Source organism: Mauremys reevesii, linkage group 12 (assembly GCF_016161935.1).
Source record: "Mauremys reevesii isolate NIE-2019 linkage group 12, ASM1616193v1, whole genome shotgun sequence".
Lineage (NCBI taxonomy): Eukaryota > Metazoa > Chordata > Testudines > Geoemydidae > Mauremys > Mauremys reevesii.
This window is the reverse complement of record NC_052634.1, coordinates 6998822-7016473: the sequence shown is the minus strand read 5'-3', so window position 1 is coordinate 7016473 and position 17652 is coordinate 6998822. Positions and strand designations below refer to the sequence as shown.

At 53.9% G+C, this 17652-nt stretch overlaps 1 protein-coding gene across 1 annotated transcript in view; it reads left to right on the top strand.

Moving 5' to 3' along the window:
- Window positions 1–15171, top strand: part of NECTIN1 (nectin cell adhesion molecule 1) — a 98794-nt gene extending 83623 nt beyond the window's left edge. The window contains exon 6 of the mRNA XM_039496282.1: window positions 6425–15171. Within this exon, the coding sequence (XP_039352216.1) occupies window positions 6425–6966 (542 nt within the window). The 3' untranslated portion in view covers window positions 6967–15171. The remainder of the gene's footprint in view (window positions 1–6424) is intronic.
- Window positions 15172–17652: the final 2481 nt, after the last annotated feature.

Genomic DNA, 17652 nt, shown 5'->3' with positions numbered 1-17652 from the left:
GCCATTCATTCCCATGCACTTTCCAGCTGTGAGTCAGCAACAGGTGAAACCCGCCATGAGATGTCTGGCTGCCCCCACCCTGGATCTGGGGAAACATGTTCCAGACTGGCTACCCAGCCAAGCCTTTCCAAGAGGGGAAGAAAGCGCCCCAGAGGCCAGAGCTCCCTGCAGATGGGGCCGGATAGTCCTTTTCTTTGGAGGGATCAAAGGGAAACTGTGGGCTTGGCTTTATTCCAGGGCGAAACCCAGAGCGACCCCTCATCTCTCTCTCTGCTCCCAGCTGCTGCCCCAAGAGGCCTGGCTCTTGGCACAGGGACAGGAAGCTGTGGCTGAATGCAACAGCTGGCAGAGAACAGGAGGGGGAGAGTGGGGAGATAGTGTTGCTCCTTTAATTCCTATGCATACAGCGCTCTCTGTTTTACTGGGGCTGGAGGGGGAGGAGGAATGTCTTACACTGTAGTAAAAGCTCAACTTATCCTTCCCCCCATCTCCCATTTCTCTGCTGCTCCCCTTTCCACGGTAGCTTTAATTCTCTCCAGACTCTTCCTAATGGATTTTACACATGGGGCCCAGCATGCTCCGCTCCGGGCAGTGGGATTCTCGGTTTCCAGGACCCTCACAGGCACCGGGGTGGGGGGGAAGAGACAGGCCGCAGGATTCCACAAGCACCCAGGGCTGTCGTTTGGTCCGTTTCATCCTGCCTGTGGAACTCAGGATTGTTCAACGGCCAGTACTCGGAGCCAGATCTTCAGCTGGTGTGAATCAGCGTCGCTCCATTACCCACAACACATCCATCAATGGCAATGGATCCATGCCAAGTTTCGCGAGCAGAGGATCCGGCCCATCCTAAGTCATTAGTTCGCTTCAGAGTTGAACAGTTGGGGCAGTGAAGGGAGAGGAGACGCTGAGGCTGGTGCTTAACTCTCAGCCTCGCTCTCCCAGCTGCTGCCAGGCGTGCCCTAGAAACGCCCAGGTAACAGCCACTGTGTGAGCCCAGCTCCCAGGCGATTAGAAGCCACGCCGCCAGCCGCCAGGTGCAGCGGCCCCGGTGGGGTGAGGGGGCAGGGGATTGTTTGCACTGAGCGCTTGGCGATAAAGCAGGGCGTGGCTGGGCTGGGTGGCTCTTGTAGAGGAGAGGGAGAGAAGCCGGCTCACCAGGAAAGAGCCCTGCTCTGGGTAGGGATGGAAGCTGAGATGGGCTGGCTGACGCCTTATCCCCACTGCTGTTGGAAGAGGCTCGGTGCTGGGAGTTCAAGTGGAACAGGTCCAAAGAAGCCCTGGGGCCAAGCTGCCCCGCCCAGCCCCCTCCCTTCAGTCCTGAGCCCGTATGGCTAGGCAGGAGCTGGTAGGAGGAAAGCAGGCAGTGAGAAGCAAGGTCTAGGGTCACAGCAGGGCCTAGGAGTCGGCACTCCACAGTTTTGTTCCTGGCTCTGCTCTGTGCCTCGGTTTCCCAGTCTGTCTCTCAGTGGGGATAATCCCCTTTCCCTGCCTTTTGGAAAGTGCTCCAAGCCCCTGACAGGGAATGGGTGATCCAAGGGATCTCTGTGCGGTAGATCCGCCCGCAAGGCACAGCTCTGAGGTGGAAATAAAGACCAGGGCTTTCATCTCACCCCGCTACGTCTGTCCTTCATCTGCTGGGGATGGGCCAGGGCCCTGCCAGCATTACTCTCCCCCTGCCAGGCATGTGGGGGGCAGCCAGAGAGTGGCAGTGATGGGGAGCGTGGGGTACCATGCTGGGGCGGCAGTGAGTTTGCAGGTCTCTGCTGAGCGAAGGCACTAAGGGGTGCAAGAGGCCGTGTTTGGGGCAGCTGTCCCTGGGAACCCCCAGTCGCCCTGCTTGGCAAGAGGAGGGGCTGCTGGGTCGCTCCTGTGTGGATTCACTTCTCTCTTGTGCCGTGAGCAGTGGTGGGAGGGGATGGGGGAAGGGGTGCAAATAGCCGCTGCAGTAGGTCACTAGCCCTGCTCCCCTCCAATCCTCTGGAGGACAGAAGTGGTCTCTCCCGCCACCCAGTGGCAGTGCTGGGAACAGCCTCATTCTTGGCTTCCCAGTGAGCCCTGGCTATGTCACTGGGTTTCCTTCTCTTGATCCCGATGCCATTCCGCAATCCCCCTTCTCTCCTCTCTCTCTGTCTCTCCTCTTCCCTTCTCCGTATCCTCCCCGTCTCTCTCGCTCTCCCTGGCTGACCAGTGGCAGGGGAAATTTCAGTGCTTTACCTGCTGATTCGCAGTCACGCCTGGTTTTACATCAGAACTGGCTTTGGGGAGGGAACAGGGCTTATGTTTCAGTGAAATCATTTCCTCCATGTGCAAGGTGCGAAATCTGACACTCTGACAAGTTAGTTTTTGTGTCCAAAGTGTTGTGGGGGGGGTGAGGAGGTTGATGAAACGTCTCAGAAACGTGACATCTGGGGACTGGAGGAGAGGAACCGAACATCAGGAGATCTTGCAGGGTGGGAGGGTGAAGGAGAATATCCCATTTCCTGCCTTTGAATCACGGGGCTAACAAGACCCTTGGCGAGGAGACAGGCGCCAAACTCCCCTTTACTGCTCGACACAGAACCACAGTCTCTCCACCCCCTGGAGCCAAGAAGAGGGAGGAATCTGTAGAACCCCAGAGGTTGTTCCACCTCCTCACGTGGTACCAGTCTCTAGCTGACTTCAGTGGGCAGCTCCAGGGGGAGAATTGAGCTCCCATGTTCCACCAGCTGCTTGGGCCTGAAAACACCTTATGACATCACTGAGCAAGAAAGAGAGGCACCAATTCTGAACTGCAGCCAAGCTGAGTTTAGGACTTGGGGGGGGGGGGCAAAGATCCAGCCCCCAGGTTCTGGCATTGGCTGGCAACCAGTCTGGTCAACTAGCATCAGCTAGAGCTGCTGGGGGGCTGCTCTGTCTTATACTCAGCTGCCAGAGCCCCCTAATTAGCCATTCCCGCCTCTGAGAACAGTCCGAGATCAGCAGCATTCCAGCCGCATCCAGCCGGGGAGAAGAGGGTGGTGTAGAGCATCACACCAGCTTCGTACCCCCTAAAGATTCACCAGCGTTGGGGTTACTCCCAGGGACTGGCCCCACCAGCTGAATGGGGCCGTGGCAGAGACTAGAACGTGCGTGCGTGTGAGAGAGAGAAGCTGAGCCATCAGCAGCTAGCATTATCCAGTTTCCATTAGGGATAGATGTCGCATTTTTAGCAGTTGAGACGAGAGGTTTTTAGTTTCGTCTGGCTGGCTTTTCTGGACGGACACACACACGCAGAGGCTTCTAAACTGGCCGCCTTTTAATGTAGCATGTCCGTTTTTCCTCTGCCTTGCGCTGGAAGGAGCAAATCGCCCCCAGCTGCGTGCACCTGTCCCACTCCGGCTGGCATTTCTCACTGCAAAACCCTCTGCTACGATCAGTTTCATTGCCCTCCGCTAACAACACTCCTAATGCGAAAGAGTCGGCAGTGTCGGTCTGGGACAGTGCAAAGCAGGAGCAATTTTTGAGGAAAGGATGGAGATTTTAAATGTCTCGTTCAACAGCACAAACAAAACCTCTATCTCGGGCTGGGGAGGGTTTAAAATGTGGGACTAGGCCCCCCTGGGTACATGGGAATAACTGCACTGGTGCTCCATCCAGCCCAGTATCCTCTCACCAGCTGCTTCGAGGAAAATTGCTACTTCTGGGATAACCTGCCCCCAAGGAAAGTTTCCTTCTGAGCTTGAGGTTGGGTTAAGCCCTGAAGCATCAGGATTCCTGTCTCTTCCCAATCTCTAGTTTGTTTGATGTTTCCTACAATCACTCATAAATGCCTGATCCTCTTTTGCCAGCCTGCTAAGTGCTTGGCCTCTTGTGGCCATGAGTTCCACAAGCTCATCATGATTGGTGTTGGGGTGGGGCGGGGCGGGGGCGGGGGGGGGGAGGCATTGCCTTCTATCTGTTTTTGCTTTGCAACCATTCAGTGATGGAAATCGTCCATCATTCGGCTGGTTCTCTGTCCATAGTCCTGGCTTCTATTTGAGAGGGAAGTTTGGTGTTTGATTGGCAGCTTCATGCAGCAGGAGATGGGAAGGCAGCTGCAGAGCTGTTCAGCAGTGAGGAGCAGCCCCAAATCTCCATGCTGGGGAGGCAAGGCAAGGCCCCCCTGAGGGGAGAGGGGCTGCTCCAGTGTGTGGCCTGGTCGCCTCACAGTGGGAGATGCTTAGCACCGGAGGGGTCAGACTGGCTGGCGAGGAGAGAGCGTGGAAGCCAGCAGGCCTGAGAGCAAGGGCGATGCAGCTGAGTGTGGAGGGGAGCGAGGCAGTGCTGGGGGGGAGCAGCAGCCTTGGGAGCATGCACAGGCAATGCTCTGCTGCGGGAACAGTGGTATAATGTCTTGCTTCTTGCCTCAGAAGGTCAGCAAGGCTGGATTCGGCTCTCGGCTTGGCCGGTGTAAATCCAGAACAATGCCACTGTAGTCCGTAAAGTTGCTCTGGATTTTCCCCAGCTCCCCAAGAGCGTGTTGTGAGTGTTCGCGTGGAAGGAATGTATCTTGACATGTTTCCAGACGGCTGGCTGGTGTGTGCGTGTCCTTTCCTGATGGGACATTGCTGGATGTGTTCTGAGCCTGGCAGCGCCAGGAGAGAAGAGGGGCTGCTCCCCTGCACTCTCTCTCTCTTTCTCTCCTCTGTCGAAGGCACTACTAGACGATGGTTAAAGCAGGGAGCTGGGAGTCAGGACACCTGGGTTCTATTCGCTGCTTTGCTACCGCCCTGCTGTTTGACCTTGGGCAAGTCCAGTCCGCCGCTGCATGCCTCAGTTTCCCCATCTCTCAGATGAGACTGGGGATAATGGTACTGACCTGCAGCGAAGCAGCAGGTTTGGAAATCTTGTTAGTAATTAGCTCGTTTGATTAACGAGTTCCTTGGATTGGAGGATCTATAGAAGGGCATCAGATGACCCTCCCTCCGTCCCGCTCTTGTGAACCCTGGAGCAAAGAGTAGGCACACAGTACCGACTCCACAGGAGACGAGGCCGCCCTGAGGCAGCGTCATTGCCAAGGCGCAGCCGGGACCGCTGGGGAAAGCTGGCCCAGCCTGGCATTCCCCTTCCCATGTGCATTGAGGGCCCAATCCTGCATCGTGCTAAGTACCTCCAACTCCCATGGGCTCCACAAGAGGTGGAGCGTGATCAGCCCCTTGCAGGATTGGGCCTTAGGGGCTACCCTTGGCAAAGTGCCCAGGATTTCCAGGTGAGCATTAACCCCGTCAGTGCACCACCCACGCCAAGGGCATTCCAGAGCCTTTGCCAAGGACACAGGCACGTTCCAGGCAGATGGCTGTTGGCCCAGTGACAGGCTGGGGAAGGAAGGATACAGACAGCTTTACTATGGCACTACCCTGCAGGCACCCATGGGACTGGCATTCCATTGAGGGGAGGGCTAGCTTTTTGCTAGGGGATTTTATTGAGCCTAGGGGCCTAGCAGCTCGTCCTGCTCTCTCTTGGCCCCAAACCGCTGTCTGTGGTAACATAAAATATATAAAATAAACACGGTGACAAGGAAAATAACTTTGTTTTGATTTTCTTTTTCTTGAACTAGGCCAGGACCTGTGTGTGAACAGGATTAGCAACTGCAGTGCCACTGTACCCGCCAGAATAAAAAAATAGGTTATCTATCCTCATGCTTCAGGGTGTAAACCGATCAGCAGCTGGGGTCAGGCAGGAGATGGCTCCATTGGATGGCATTGAATTACACAGATGCACCATAGGGTTGTCCATCTTCCTCTGAAGCATCAGACAGTGTTGAGCAGTGTCTGAGACAGAGGGCTGGATGGGCTGCATTTGATACAGCAGGGAGGAGGGATATCAGGTTAGATGGCTCATTGGTCTGATCCAATACCAGTAGATGGCCCGCTGGTCTGCTCCAGTGCAGTGCAAATTTCTGTGGCCACACTTTTGCAAAGCAGCCTCCCCGGTTTGTCTGCCTCTGTTTTCAGTCGCCCGACCGGACATGCCTCAGGCCTGATTCTTGAGGAGCACTGAGCACCTGGAGTTTGTCACCAGGAGCCCATCCCAAAAATCATGCTCGAGGCATCTCCAGGTGGGCAGCCGAAGCACAGAGGTGGCCTGAATCTGGGGCCAACTTTTGGAAAGCTGGGTGTAGACGCTGCCGGTGAAGGGGGCTGAGGTCTGTCGCCTGCTGGGCTCCTGCATGCTGCTGCTGGTGGTGGCTTAATCTGGAAAGCTTGCAATGGTGCGCGGTCCGCCTGTGACTAACACCTAGACCCCGAGCGCTAACCCTGTGTCGCGGCCGCCGTACGTAAGCTCCTCCCCTTCCCTGATTTTTCCCTTCCTTGTTCCTTACCCTCATCTTCCAACCAATAACCAATTGAAATGCAAGCCCGGAGCGAGGGTGCAATTGCACATGGATTGACACTGTTCCCCCTTCCATCTGTCTTTTCCTACCCAGAATTCCCCTCCACCCCGCCTCCAAACGATGACCGCAAATCAGTGGCGCAGCCGAACATCCCCACGGCCGTGATTGGGGGCGTGGTGGGCGGAGTCTCGCTGGTCCTGGTGGTGGCCGTGGTGCTCTTTGTGTTGCTCCGCCGCCGGCGTCACACCTTCAAGGGCGACTACAGCACCAAGAAACACGTGTACGGCAATGGGTACAGCAAGGCCGGCGTCCCGCAGCACCACCCCCCCATGGCCCAGAACCTGCAGTACCCCGACGACTCGGACGACGAGAAGAAGCCGGGCCCGCTCGGGGGCAGCAGCTACGAGGACGAAGAGGAGGACGCCGGAGGCGAGCGCAAGCTGGGCCTCGCCAACAAGTACGAGGACGACTCCAAGCGGCCTTACTTCACGGTGGACGAGGTCGGGGCCCATCCGGAGCCCTACGGCGAAAGGACACTCGGCTTCCAGTACGACCCCGAGCAGCTGGACCTGGCTGAGAACATGGTCTCCCAGAACGACGGATCTTTTATTTCCAAAAAAGAGTGGTACGTGTAGCTCGCTCCCTCTCCAGACCCCCACTCACGCTCCCCCCCCGCCCTCCAGACCCCTGCCGAGGGCCGTTCGCACACACGCGCTCGCATCCATGCACGTCCACTGCTGCCCGGCCCAAGGGAGCTCGACAGAGACTTGAGACACCTGCCACTCACTCGGAGGCGACGGGGGCGGGGAGGGAGGGGCTGGTAGCTTTGCTTATGGATCGTTTTTTGGGGGGGGAGGTTGTTTTGGTTGGTTTGTTTGTTTTTTTTAATTTCTCCCACCGACTTTGTCCCCTTCTGTGATGTTTGTATTGATCAGTGGCTTCGGTGTGACTATTTGCTTTAACTACTACTGCCCACCCCTGTATAATATGCCTCGTTTGTGTCTTAGTGTCTCGAATCATCCTTCCCCAAAGATCCCTCCCACTCCATGCCCCCCGAAACACTGGAATTTGTTTGTATGTTGTCTTATTTGGGGGTGAGGGGAGTCCATGGGAGGGCAAAAAAAAAGGAGGACCAAGGAGGGGAAAAGCACAAAGCAATGAAGACCTAGATGCCATATCGGCTGCATTTTTTTTTCCTTTTGTTTGGTTTTTTGGGGTGTTTCCGTTCCCCACAATGTGCCTGTGACGAGCGAGTCTCAGTGTTAAGCGTGTAAGGAACAAATAAGAATCAAAGGAAACTAAGCAAAATCCAAGGCCCATGGGGCTGTTATTGGCACGGAAATGGAGCTGCCGTTTTCCTCCTACCATTTATTATCCTTTTACAGTATTTAAAAACAAACCAACAAAAAGAAAAGGAAAAGGGGGGGCGGGAAATCCTGGCCATGGTGATGCCGCTGGTCACTGCTGGGGTGTCCATATTGTTTAAAGATGTGAGGGGTTTTTCGTGTCAGCCAAGGAGGAGTTAATTTCACCCTGTTTCCGACACGCGCCGTGTCCTCTGCACGTGCCACAGTGACGGGGAGGGTTCCATGAGACACCCCTGTGCCCTGCCTGCAAACATGCTGCCGGTTGGCATGGTGCCACCCAGCCCAGTGGGTGGTTTCTGTAGGGGAGCTCCAACGCCCTTTGCGTTGACTTCAATGGGCATCAGGTCGGGCCCTTTGTATTTAAACTGCTAGGTCTTCGCAGTCATCAGTTTACATCCTTCCCCTTTGTGAGAGTGTTGCCAGCCACGTCTCCAATGACCCTGGCCCTTATGGCCACTGATAGCCTGCATCGAATGGCCCCTTCGGAGGCTGATAGGCCAAGGACTGATTGAGCCATGTGCTGATCTCCTCTCCCCCCCTTGAGATGTGATGGGGAGCTTGGAGGGAAGCTTGGATTGCTGCTACCCCTGCTGTTCTGTGGCTAACTAAGATTTCAGTCTCCAAGGCTGTCGGTCTGACACTGACCTTCCACTGAGCAGGATTCACTAGGTGTTTGGTTTTTCTGTTCCTTTACCAAATGGCTAAATGAATGAAAAAGAGATCTCCGTTTTCAGAGGTGTATTGTAATGGGTTTAATTCTCCCCCGGTGCCATACACGTGTTTCATACCATAGACCTAGCCATACAGCTGGGCAGCAGAATGGAGGCTCAGACCCTTTATAATAATCCAAACCAAAATCTCACATCCAGCTTCAGCCAGACTCTGTTCCAAAGCCCGCCCCACGGTTTCTGGCTTGAGCCAGGAACAGTCGGACTTGACCCAGACCATTCCCTCGGCTGATTGATTTCGTTCCTGCTGTGGGGATGGGAAATCAGATAACTCGGTTGTAATTAGGGTGACCAGATGAGAGGAAAAAAATATCGGGACACATGGGAGGGGGGGTTCCGCTGGTGGAGCAAAAAAAATAAAAAAGCCGAGTGCTGCCGGCGGAGCGACCAAAGATCAGTGGGGACGCAGGACAAACACCTAAATATCAGGACGGTCCCGATTTTAGTGGGAAGTCTGGTCACCCTAGTTGTAATTGTTCTGGCTTTTCCTGGTGGTTTTTGTGTTTCCTGGTGGAAACACCCTAAGGGTGGCTGTTCTTGGGGTGCTGCTGTCTCTGTCGAAAGCAGGATGTCCTGGAGAACTCGAGAAAGACTCTCTCCAGAGATCCAGCTCAAGGGGTTCAGAGAAGCCAGTAAACTTTAGGGGGCCCATCCATCGCTGTCAGGTGAATCCATACCAGGGAGACCGAATTCTACTCTCACTTCAACATAGGGATTTGGGGATCTTGGTTTTCTCTTTTTGTACTACTGAGCACATGCCCCATCGAAGGAGATGAAATCCCCAGCATCCCTCTGATTCGGTACCGATTAAAGGGGCTTTGTAAACCCGCAAACCCAAAGGGAGTCAAGGCCTCAGCCGGTCCTGCCTAGGGATAGCAGCACAGATCGGATGAAGGCGCACCACCGTGATATGGGACTCCCAGCATGTGGTGGACACCTGGGGTCCTGGGATAAAGACAGAGCAGAGGAAGTAACATTATATTCCTGCTGGATCTCAGTCAGTCACTTACCCTCCTGCAACCTTGCTGTCACCTCGGGTGGTCTGGTGGTTCTGTACTCTGCAGTGCATCAGACATTAGAGATGGGCCCTAGCCAAGTTCCCACTCCTAAACATATGGGCTTTTGGAGCCAAATCTGACTCCAAAAAGGGCCAAACCAAAATCCCAGGCCCATGCGAACCCCAAACTCTGGGACATCCAAACTCCAGCTGCAGCTGTGAATTCGGTGAATTTGGCCCACCTCGGAATGTACCTGCCCACACGGGCGAGCCAGAGCTTCATGCAAAACGCCCAGGCCCAGTTGAGCTGCCCTTGTGTCCTGGATTAACAACCCCAAGCAGCAGGAGCCCCCAATCCACAGTCTGGCAAATTCTCTCACTGCAGAATGCTGCAGAGTTGCCTCAGGGTAATCCCAGCTCATTCTCATGTGTTGCTTATCAGCAATACACCCTGTTTGCAGAATCTCTGATGCAGTGAATCCCCAGTCATCCTGTTTCCTTCCCTTGTTCCCTTCCTGATCGGTTTTCCCGGCTCTTGGCGTTCGTCCCTTGTCCTGCTGAGGAGATCTCTGTTTATAGCCAGAGGGAACATGGATACAAATTCTCAGTGCTGAAAGGCAGGAGGTTCAGTAGGGTGCACAGAGCCAGAGCCAGGGCAGCAGGGTTTGATTCCTCTTTGTAATGGTTTGTTTGCCCGTATTTGAAAGTGATACGTCCCCTGTTTCCCAATGACGTGGGGATGGGATGGAATGTTCCCTTTGCACGTGGCGTGCAAATGTGAAGTGAGGAGATGTGCCCAAACTTCCATTTGCACGCTCATGTGTGAAAGCAAATTAAGTCACCACAACAGTGCATGCATCCTTTTTTAGACTTGCGTGTAAATGTGAACTGACCAGACGCAGGAGGGTGTCTCGTTTGCACACTTGCAGGCAGGAGGTGAGGTATGGTGTGATGCAGGGAGCTCCCATTTGCACACTTAGACGGGAATCCTGCCCTCTCGTTAATGATCCAGAGTGTGTGTTTGTGCAAGACTCTTGCATCCATAGGCAAATCAAGGGCGTTTTACGGCTAGGGAGACAGACACATGGCGATCCAGTGTAATGAGGAGCAAGTTTACAACCTTGGGCAGACCGAGCAGGCTGGCTCAAGGAGAGGATAGGGAAGTAAATGTGATAGATCGTAGACAGGCGGGTGGCCATGGGGGAGCAAGGGCTCAGGGCAGACACCATGGTCATTGGTAACACCACTGTAGTGCCACACCACCTCCCCGGGGTTAATGGCTCACTCACCCACACACCCCCTGCAGGGTGTGATTCATAGATTCCAAGACCAGCAGGGACCACTGGGATCATCTAGTCTGACCTCCGGTGTATCACAGGGCAGAGACTTGTCCCTAAAGACATTCCAGAGCAGATCTTTTAGGAAAACATGGCCACCGTCACCCTGGGTAAATGGTTCCCATGGCTAATTACTCTGACTATTAAATATCTACGCCTTATGCCCAGTCTGAATTTGTCTAGCTTCAACTTCCAGCCATTGGGTCATGTTAGACCTGTTGTCTCTGTGACTACACCAGAGCCAGTAGAAAAGAGGAGGGGGGGAAACATATGCATTGCCACCCCAAACCGGGGCTCTGCCTGCTCGGCTAGCAGCACTCCTCCCCTCTGAACCAAGCGGGGCCCACCTCCCCTTGCCATCAGCACATCCGGTTTGGGAGCGACACCTCAAAGCTGGTCATTCCACAGCGTGAGGTGGTCCCAGGCACCCCCCTGACTTAACCTGTCTCCATAGCGCATCACCGGGGGCAGGCCTGGGCTCTACGGCCATGGAAAAACCCAGGGCACCTAGCTCCATCCCCCTCCTTCTCAGAAGAAGGATGCGTCTGGCTCTCGTTACTGAAAGGGTGACCGTTTATGGGGTCAGTTAATTGGACAAGATTCCCTCATGGGACCTTAATTAGCGAGCCTAAACGATTCGCCGTTAATCTATAGCGAGGAATAAGTTGCCTCATGAAATATTATGGATTGACAATTTGTCTGAGAGCTGCTGGGATACAATAACGAGATCCATTCCCTCTCTGGGATTAATCTCCAGCCCTTCTGCTTGTGTTGGCGAGGGGGCACTCTCCCACCTAATTAGGTCGAAGGTGGCTGTCGCGGCAGGAAGGTTGTGAAGGGGAGATGCGTAGGGGACTAAACTGAGGACGCTGTTTGTTGTGCGTCCCGGAGCTGCATGGGAGCTAATGGTACTCCGTCCCCACCCCAGCGACTCGAGCCCCACAGCCCAGCGAGGTGGGCCTGCCCACGAGACACACCAGAGCTTAGGGGTCTGTTACAGGAGTGGCTGGGGGAGGTTCTGTGACCTGCTATGTGCAGGAAGTCAGACCAGGTGATCACGATGGTCCTTAAAGTCTATCAGTCTGTGAGCTTTTCAAAATGCCAGTGGGATTCCGTCGCCCAACTCCCATTCCTTTTAATGGGAGCTCAGCGTCCAAATCCCCTAGACAGCTTTGCTGATCCCAGCCAAGGCCTCTCTCCTTCCTGAGACATGGCGCCCTCATGCTGTGAATCTGAGGAGACTCTTCAGAGCAGCGATCTCCCCATGGCTGCCAAAGGGCCCTCTCCTGCTGGTCCTCTGTGGCCAGGCACGGGCTCTGCTCCTGGGGCAGGAGCAGGCCATGCTGCTAATGGGTCCGTCTCTGGCAGCGCCTCCTCCCTTATTTAGTGAGGGCTATCGGAGCTGCTTCCCAGACCCCCAGGAGGGATTTTCCCAGATGAGAACCCAGGCTTCTTACCCCTGGAGAAGGCCAGGAAGATACACTGGGGTGGCCTCCACTGCTGAGTATTACTGAGGGAGGGGGTCTATTTCCAGTGGGAGATCCAGGGCTAGCTGCCCTTATGGCCATGGGGAATGAGTTCCTAGGGGACCGTTTGCAGAGCCAGGGTTTAACACTCCAATACAGTCCCCTTTCGAACCTTCCTCTCTGTTAACCAGGCAAAAGAGCACAGATTTCCATGGAGGCAGGAGACAAGCAGATCCGCTCTGCCCCTTCCTTTCATGTGTGTTCCTCCTTCCCCTTCCATCCACAGCCCCTTTAACTTACCCCCAGGGCAGACTGTTGTGCACTAGTGCAGAGGGACTCAGAAACTGCATTTCTGCTACTCAGAGGGAGCCCATTGGCCAAAGGGGGGCAGGAGGCCTTGCTCAGGAGTTTGCCTGTGGCACTGATTATGCATGGTTTCCACTTCTCCATGGCACTGGCTGATGGCACAGGTAACTCTATGTGTCAGAGCCACCCTGCCCCTAAGAGCAGGGCACAGAAAAGAAAGCCCGCCTAGGGAGCATGGGGGAGAGGCACACTGGAAGGGACCTTTGGGGTATGTGCATAGAACCCCGATCCTTGCACATCATATTGCTCAAGTCTTTGCCCACGGGGAAATCCCAGAGCTTGCTAAAGATATCTGGGCAGCCCTAGCCAGCCCCGTGTAAGCAGTGGTCCCTGGGAAGTCCAACGGGAGAAGGGATTGTTAGTGCCAGGCAAGGATATGGGCACAGAGATTACAGACAAGCAGCCCAGCCCTGACATGGTAGCCCAGGAATTATTCTCCAGGCAGTTGCCATAGAGAAAGAGACAAGTGGGGAGAGACAAAGCATCTGGGACCCAGTATCACAATGAGAAGGTGAGGACAGCAAGACAGGTAAAGCAAGGCCTCATTATATGGCTCGCGGGTCAGGAGATGGCCTGTTGGGGAAATGAAGGTGAATTTGGTCTGAGCTATATGCCAGCATCCCTTTCCCTCCCACAGTGAGCTGCACACAGGCAGACGTGTCTCCTCCTGCAAACTAAATTGAGTCTGTATTATTCGTATGAAAACGCCCCAGCTGTTTTCCTGCTGGGGCTTATGTCTGGGATTATCCATCACAATTCACCCCAGTGATGTTATTTTCCCTGATTTAATTACAAGATTGTTTGGTGGTTTGTTCCTGTGTTTTTGTAAATCATTTTTATTCAAGCCAGAAAAAACAAAACACAAAACTCCATCTGAAGTTTTCTTTGGGAAAAAAACAAACAAACAAACAAACACAAACCCAAATGTTAGAGCTGAATTGATTGCAGAGACAGCAGGGACAGAGGAGCCTTTCCTGGCTCATCGTTGAAAGAAACTCGACGCCTGTTCAGCACAGTTCGCTGAGCGGGAGAGGGAGAGAGACAGTATAGCAGATACCGACGGGAGCATGATTAGAAGAAGGGGCCACTGGCTCCTTCGTTCTCACACACCCATGCAATGAGTCTCCCAGTCTCAGCTTGCTGGAGAAGGAGGGCTGAGAGAAAGGGGGTGCGGTCTCCAATGAGTTTTGTAGGTGGGCAGGTCTGTAGCATGCCAGCGAGGCTTCCCAAACAAAGCGCTGCTCGGAGTTTGCTGTGAAGAAGTGGGGGCTGGGATCTACTCCAGTCCGTTTCTTTTTCCCAACGGGAAGCAGTGCAGGGCATGGTGTGGAAGTGCTGGCTGGAGGGATGCTTCGAGCTACTCCAGGCCAAGCAGTAGGAAATGCTGTGGAAACACTGGCCGGTAGAGAAATGGAGAGTTTCTGCAGTCCGAGCCCAATCCAACAGCTGCTGGAAGAGTAGACAGTAGCGGGGCAGTGGGGAATGCTCTAGGAACATTGAATGTGCGGCGCTCGTGGCTACCCCAGTCCCTGTCTCTCCCAGCAGGAGGCGCTGTGGGGAACGCTGCCAGCACTGTGTGCACTGAAGCCTCTCCGTATTCCAGGTGGCTTATGATAGCACTTTACCCCTCCCCTGGTTTGTGACTTTCTTTTTCTATTTTGACATGATCCGTAGCGAATTAGAGTGACTCGCTTTGCGTACGAATGCGCTTCCCTGCAGACCATCCCCTTCCACCGAGAGAGGCAGGGAATGCGGGGGGGTGGGGGGAGGAGAGGATGAGGCTGGGTCAACTTGCTCCCATCCAAATCCTGCCTCCGACCGTCATTCCTAGAACTGGCCCCAAAGGGCCAACCTTGCAGCCGTTACTCATCGGAACGAGCCCCGTTGAAGGCGATGGCACAGTCTGAGATTCACCACCGTGCCGAAGAGCCAGCACCAGTCCAGGTGCCATGTCATCCCTTAAAACAGGGTTTAAGTAGGATGTAAGCGGAGACGGCCCAGATCCTCAGTGGTATTTAGGCACCAAACTGCCATTGAGCTGAGGATCTGGGCTGAAATGTCTTGGGCTGGTCCTCTGCACGGGGTGAATTCCATCCATGAGCAAAGGTTGCAAGATGAAGCCCTACAGAAGGGGCTTGTTCCATACATTTGCACAGCGCGGCATTCCATATGTGATCTACTTAAGGGTGAATGTAAATGTAATGAATATAAGGGGCCAGATCCTCAGCTGGTGTAAATGGGCATCCATGGAGAGCTGCTGCAGCTGATCTGACTCGCTCTTTCTTTTCTTTCCAAACATGGTCCCTTAACTCCAGTGACTTTTTTTTTTCTTGCTGTAATTATCATTGTGGAATAAAAAAACAACCCTAAAAAAAAAAAACCTTGCATTTTTTTGTAATCTGTGTTGTAAGTGCTTTTGTAAAAAAAATAATAATAATGTAACAGACTGAATTTGCTTTTATGATTTTTTGTTTTGTTTTCCATCCTTTGTAATAATTTTTGGTTGGGGGGGAACGTTTTCATGGTTCTGATTGGGGGGGTGTTGCTTCACCCTCCCTTTTACTTGTATAAAAAAAAATAGTGGCTCAGCTGTGGAAAGAAATGTACTTTTTTATAAATAAAGAATTTTAAAAGAAGCAGCGCTTTTCCTTTTCGACTGCGACGCGCGGCTGGATGCAACAAAATCCGGAGAAGCTAAGCTGCACCTTTCCAGTTGCCTTAATCTCTTCTGTGATATACGGTGCTTTGAAAGGGGATGGCTTGCAATCCAAAGGGGAAGAAGCCAACCCAGAACCCATGACTGTCACAGGACAAGCTTGGAGAGATCAATACACTGCAGCCAGTAAAGGGTGCCTTGCTAGACAAGACCCCGGAGGCTACATCACTATGGGCCTATTGATTGATCTCTCCATAGGGAAAAACCTGATCTTTGCCCTCCATTGTCTGTCTGTCTGCCTACAAACAGCTTGCCAAGGAGTCCTTGTTCCTTGGCTCACGCAGAGCCTCCTGTCTTTGGAGAGAGAGAGAGAGATTTAGCTATAAAGTGACATACAATAGATGATGATCAAATAGAGCAGATTTGTTCTTACATCCACTGAAGTCAATGGGAGTTTTGCCATTGATACCCATAGAGCGGACCCCTATTAGAGAGCTCAGTAAGCATGTGGGGAAACCAACTGGAATCTTGCAACTGACTCTAGTGCATGTAGTGCCTGGCTCATAGCGATCTCCCTAGATTGCACTGAACGGCTTTGCTCAGAAGCCCTGACCACAGTGGGACAAGGAACACACTGTTCTGGCTACTGGTTCTCAGCAGCCAAATCTCAGCACAGCTTCCTCCATTGGTGGAAGGCAGCACTTGCTTTCTTTTCTGACTGCCTATCGCTGTTTAATGAGAGATGAACTTGAACCGAAACCCGGGGTCCCAGCACCCCAGAGAGACTGGGAGTGGGATCCTGATCCAAATCTGAACTCAGCCGGGTCCAGATCTCAACTCAGCTGACTCGTGCTGCAGTACGGAATTGTTCTACAGACAAGCTGGGTGGGTGGGTGGGGTGGAGAGTTAGTCTGCATCGCACAGCTCAGCTCACACGGTTCGTTCCCCATCTGCAGTGAAGCACGCTGGCAGCTGGCACCCGTCTGGTCTCAGTGCAACAGGGCCTATGGGGAGGTTACATCAGAACCAGGAATGCAGTTTGCAAAGCACTGGCCTGACTGGGGGATTGTCTCGTTTCTTCCCTAGATGGCTTGACCTAGAGCTGGGGCTCCCCTTAAAGCAATGGGCAGTGCTGGATTTAATCCTTCATACCCCAAGATAGCTGCCTCTCTTTAGCCTCAGATCTAGTCTGACCCAGGGGATCTCAGCCTGGAGGTCACAGACACGAGTCAGAGGGTTATGACCACCCTGCCCTTCTCGTATTGTGTATGGGAAGGGGGGTGAGCAGGGATTATATGGAAGAGGGGTTGCAGTTTGGAAAAGGTGGAGAAGTCCTGGGTGATTGCGTATAGATGTGGGGCCTGGGCCATTCCCATTGACTTCATCTAGATGGTCAACATAACCCAGGGATTAACTTTGTCCTGCAGGATCAGTCTCTCACCCAGACTGGGAACTCACCTTGGCCTGTCGCTGGTCAGTAGCATGCTCCGTAGCTTGCTGGGCCCGGGGCATCCCACATTCCCAGGAGCCCCCTGAACCCAAGGGCTGGGACTCAGTCTGAAGGTACATGTATGATTGGTAGCTGCAGCTTTATGGTCTGTGCACAGCTCAGGGACTGAGCCCTTCCACCCTGCACGGGGCTCAGAGTAAAGCCCAGGGGGGATCTTTCGGGGATGGGCGGTTGGAAAGATGCTCTCCTTTAGGCGTTCTAAGGACCTGGCAGGAATTTGGAGAGGGATGCTAATCTGGGAGGTTTTAAGGGAGGGATGAGCCAAAGGAATCCCAAGCAGTATTTGTGCAGCAAATTCAGTCCTGCCCCACCCTCCCCTTCCCTGGCTGCTCGGGGACCAGACATTAATATCCAGAAGGCAGCCCCTGAGCCCCTAGTGGGGTGAGCCGCTGGCTCAGCTGGGGTATGAATGCCACAGACCTAAGAGCAGGGAATCTTAGTGGCTTGAGGCTAATCAGGGCTTCAGTGGCAGTTAAATTCTGATCGATGGCTCGCTTGTAAGGCTGAGGGCGACCCCTCCGGATCGGGGCTGGGAGGGGCCAGCATGCACTGTGCTGCCAGTGTTCATCAAAGGCACCCTACTGGGGCTGGCACAGGAGAAGGGGGCACGCCAGCACCAGAGGCCAGCTCAAGAGAGGGTTCAAGAATAACTATCATCTCCCCGCTGCAAATGTGCGTGCCCTCGCCTCGCTGCTGATGCACCGACAGGTTCCCCTCCCAGCAACAGGAGCAGCGACGTGTGCTTCTGAACGTCAGCCAGGGTCCTGTTGGTTCAGATCACCTCCAGGCAAGTTGGGGGGCAGCTAGGGAAATCTGTCTGTCCGTACTGATTTGGCGGGAGGTGGTCTTGCAAAAGTGCATGGGAAGGAAAAGGTTAGCAAGTGGCCCGAGGGC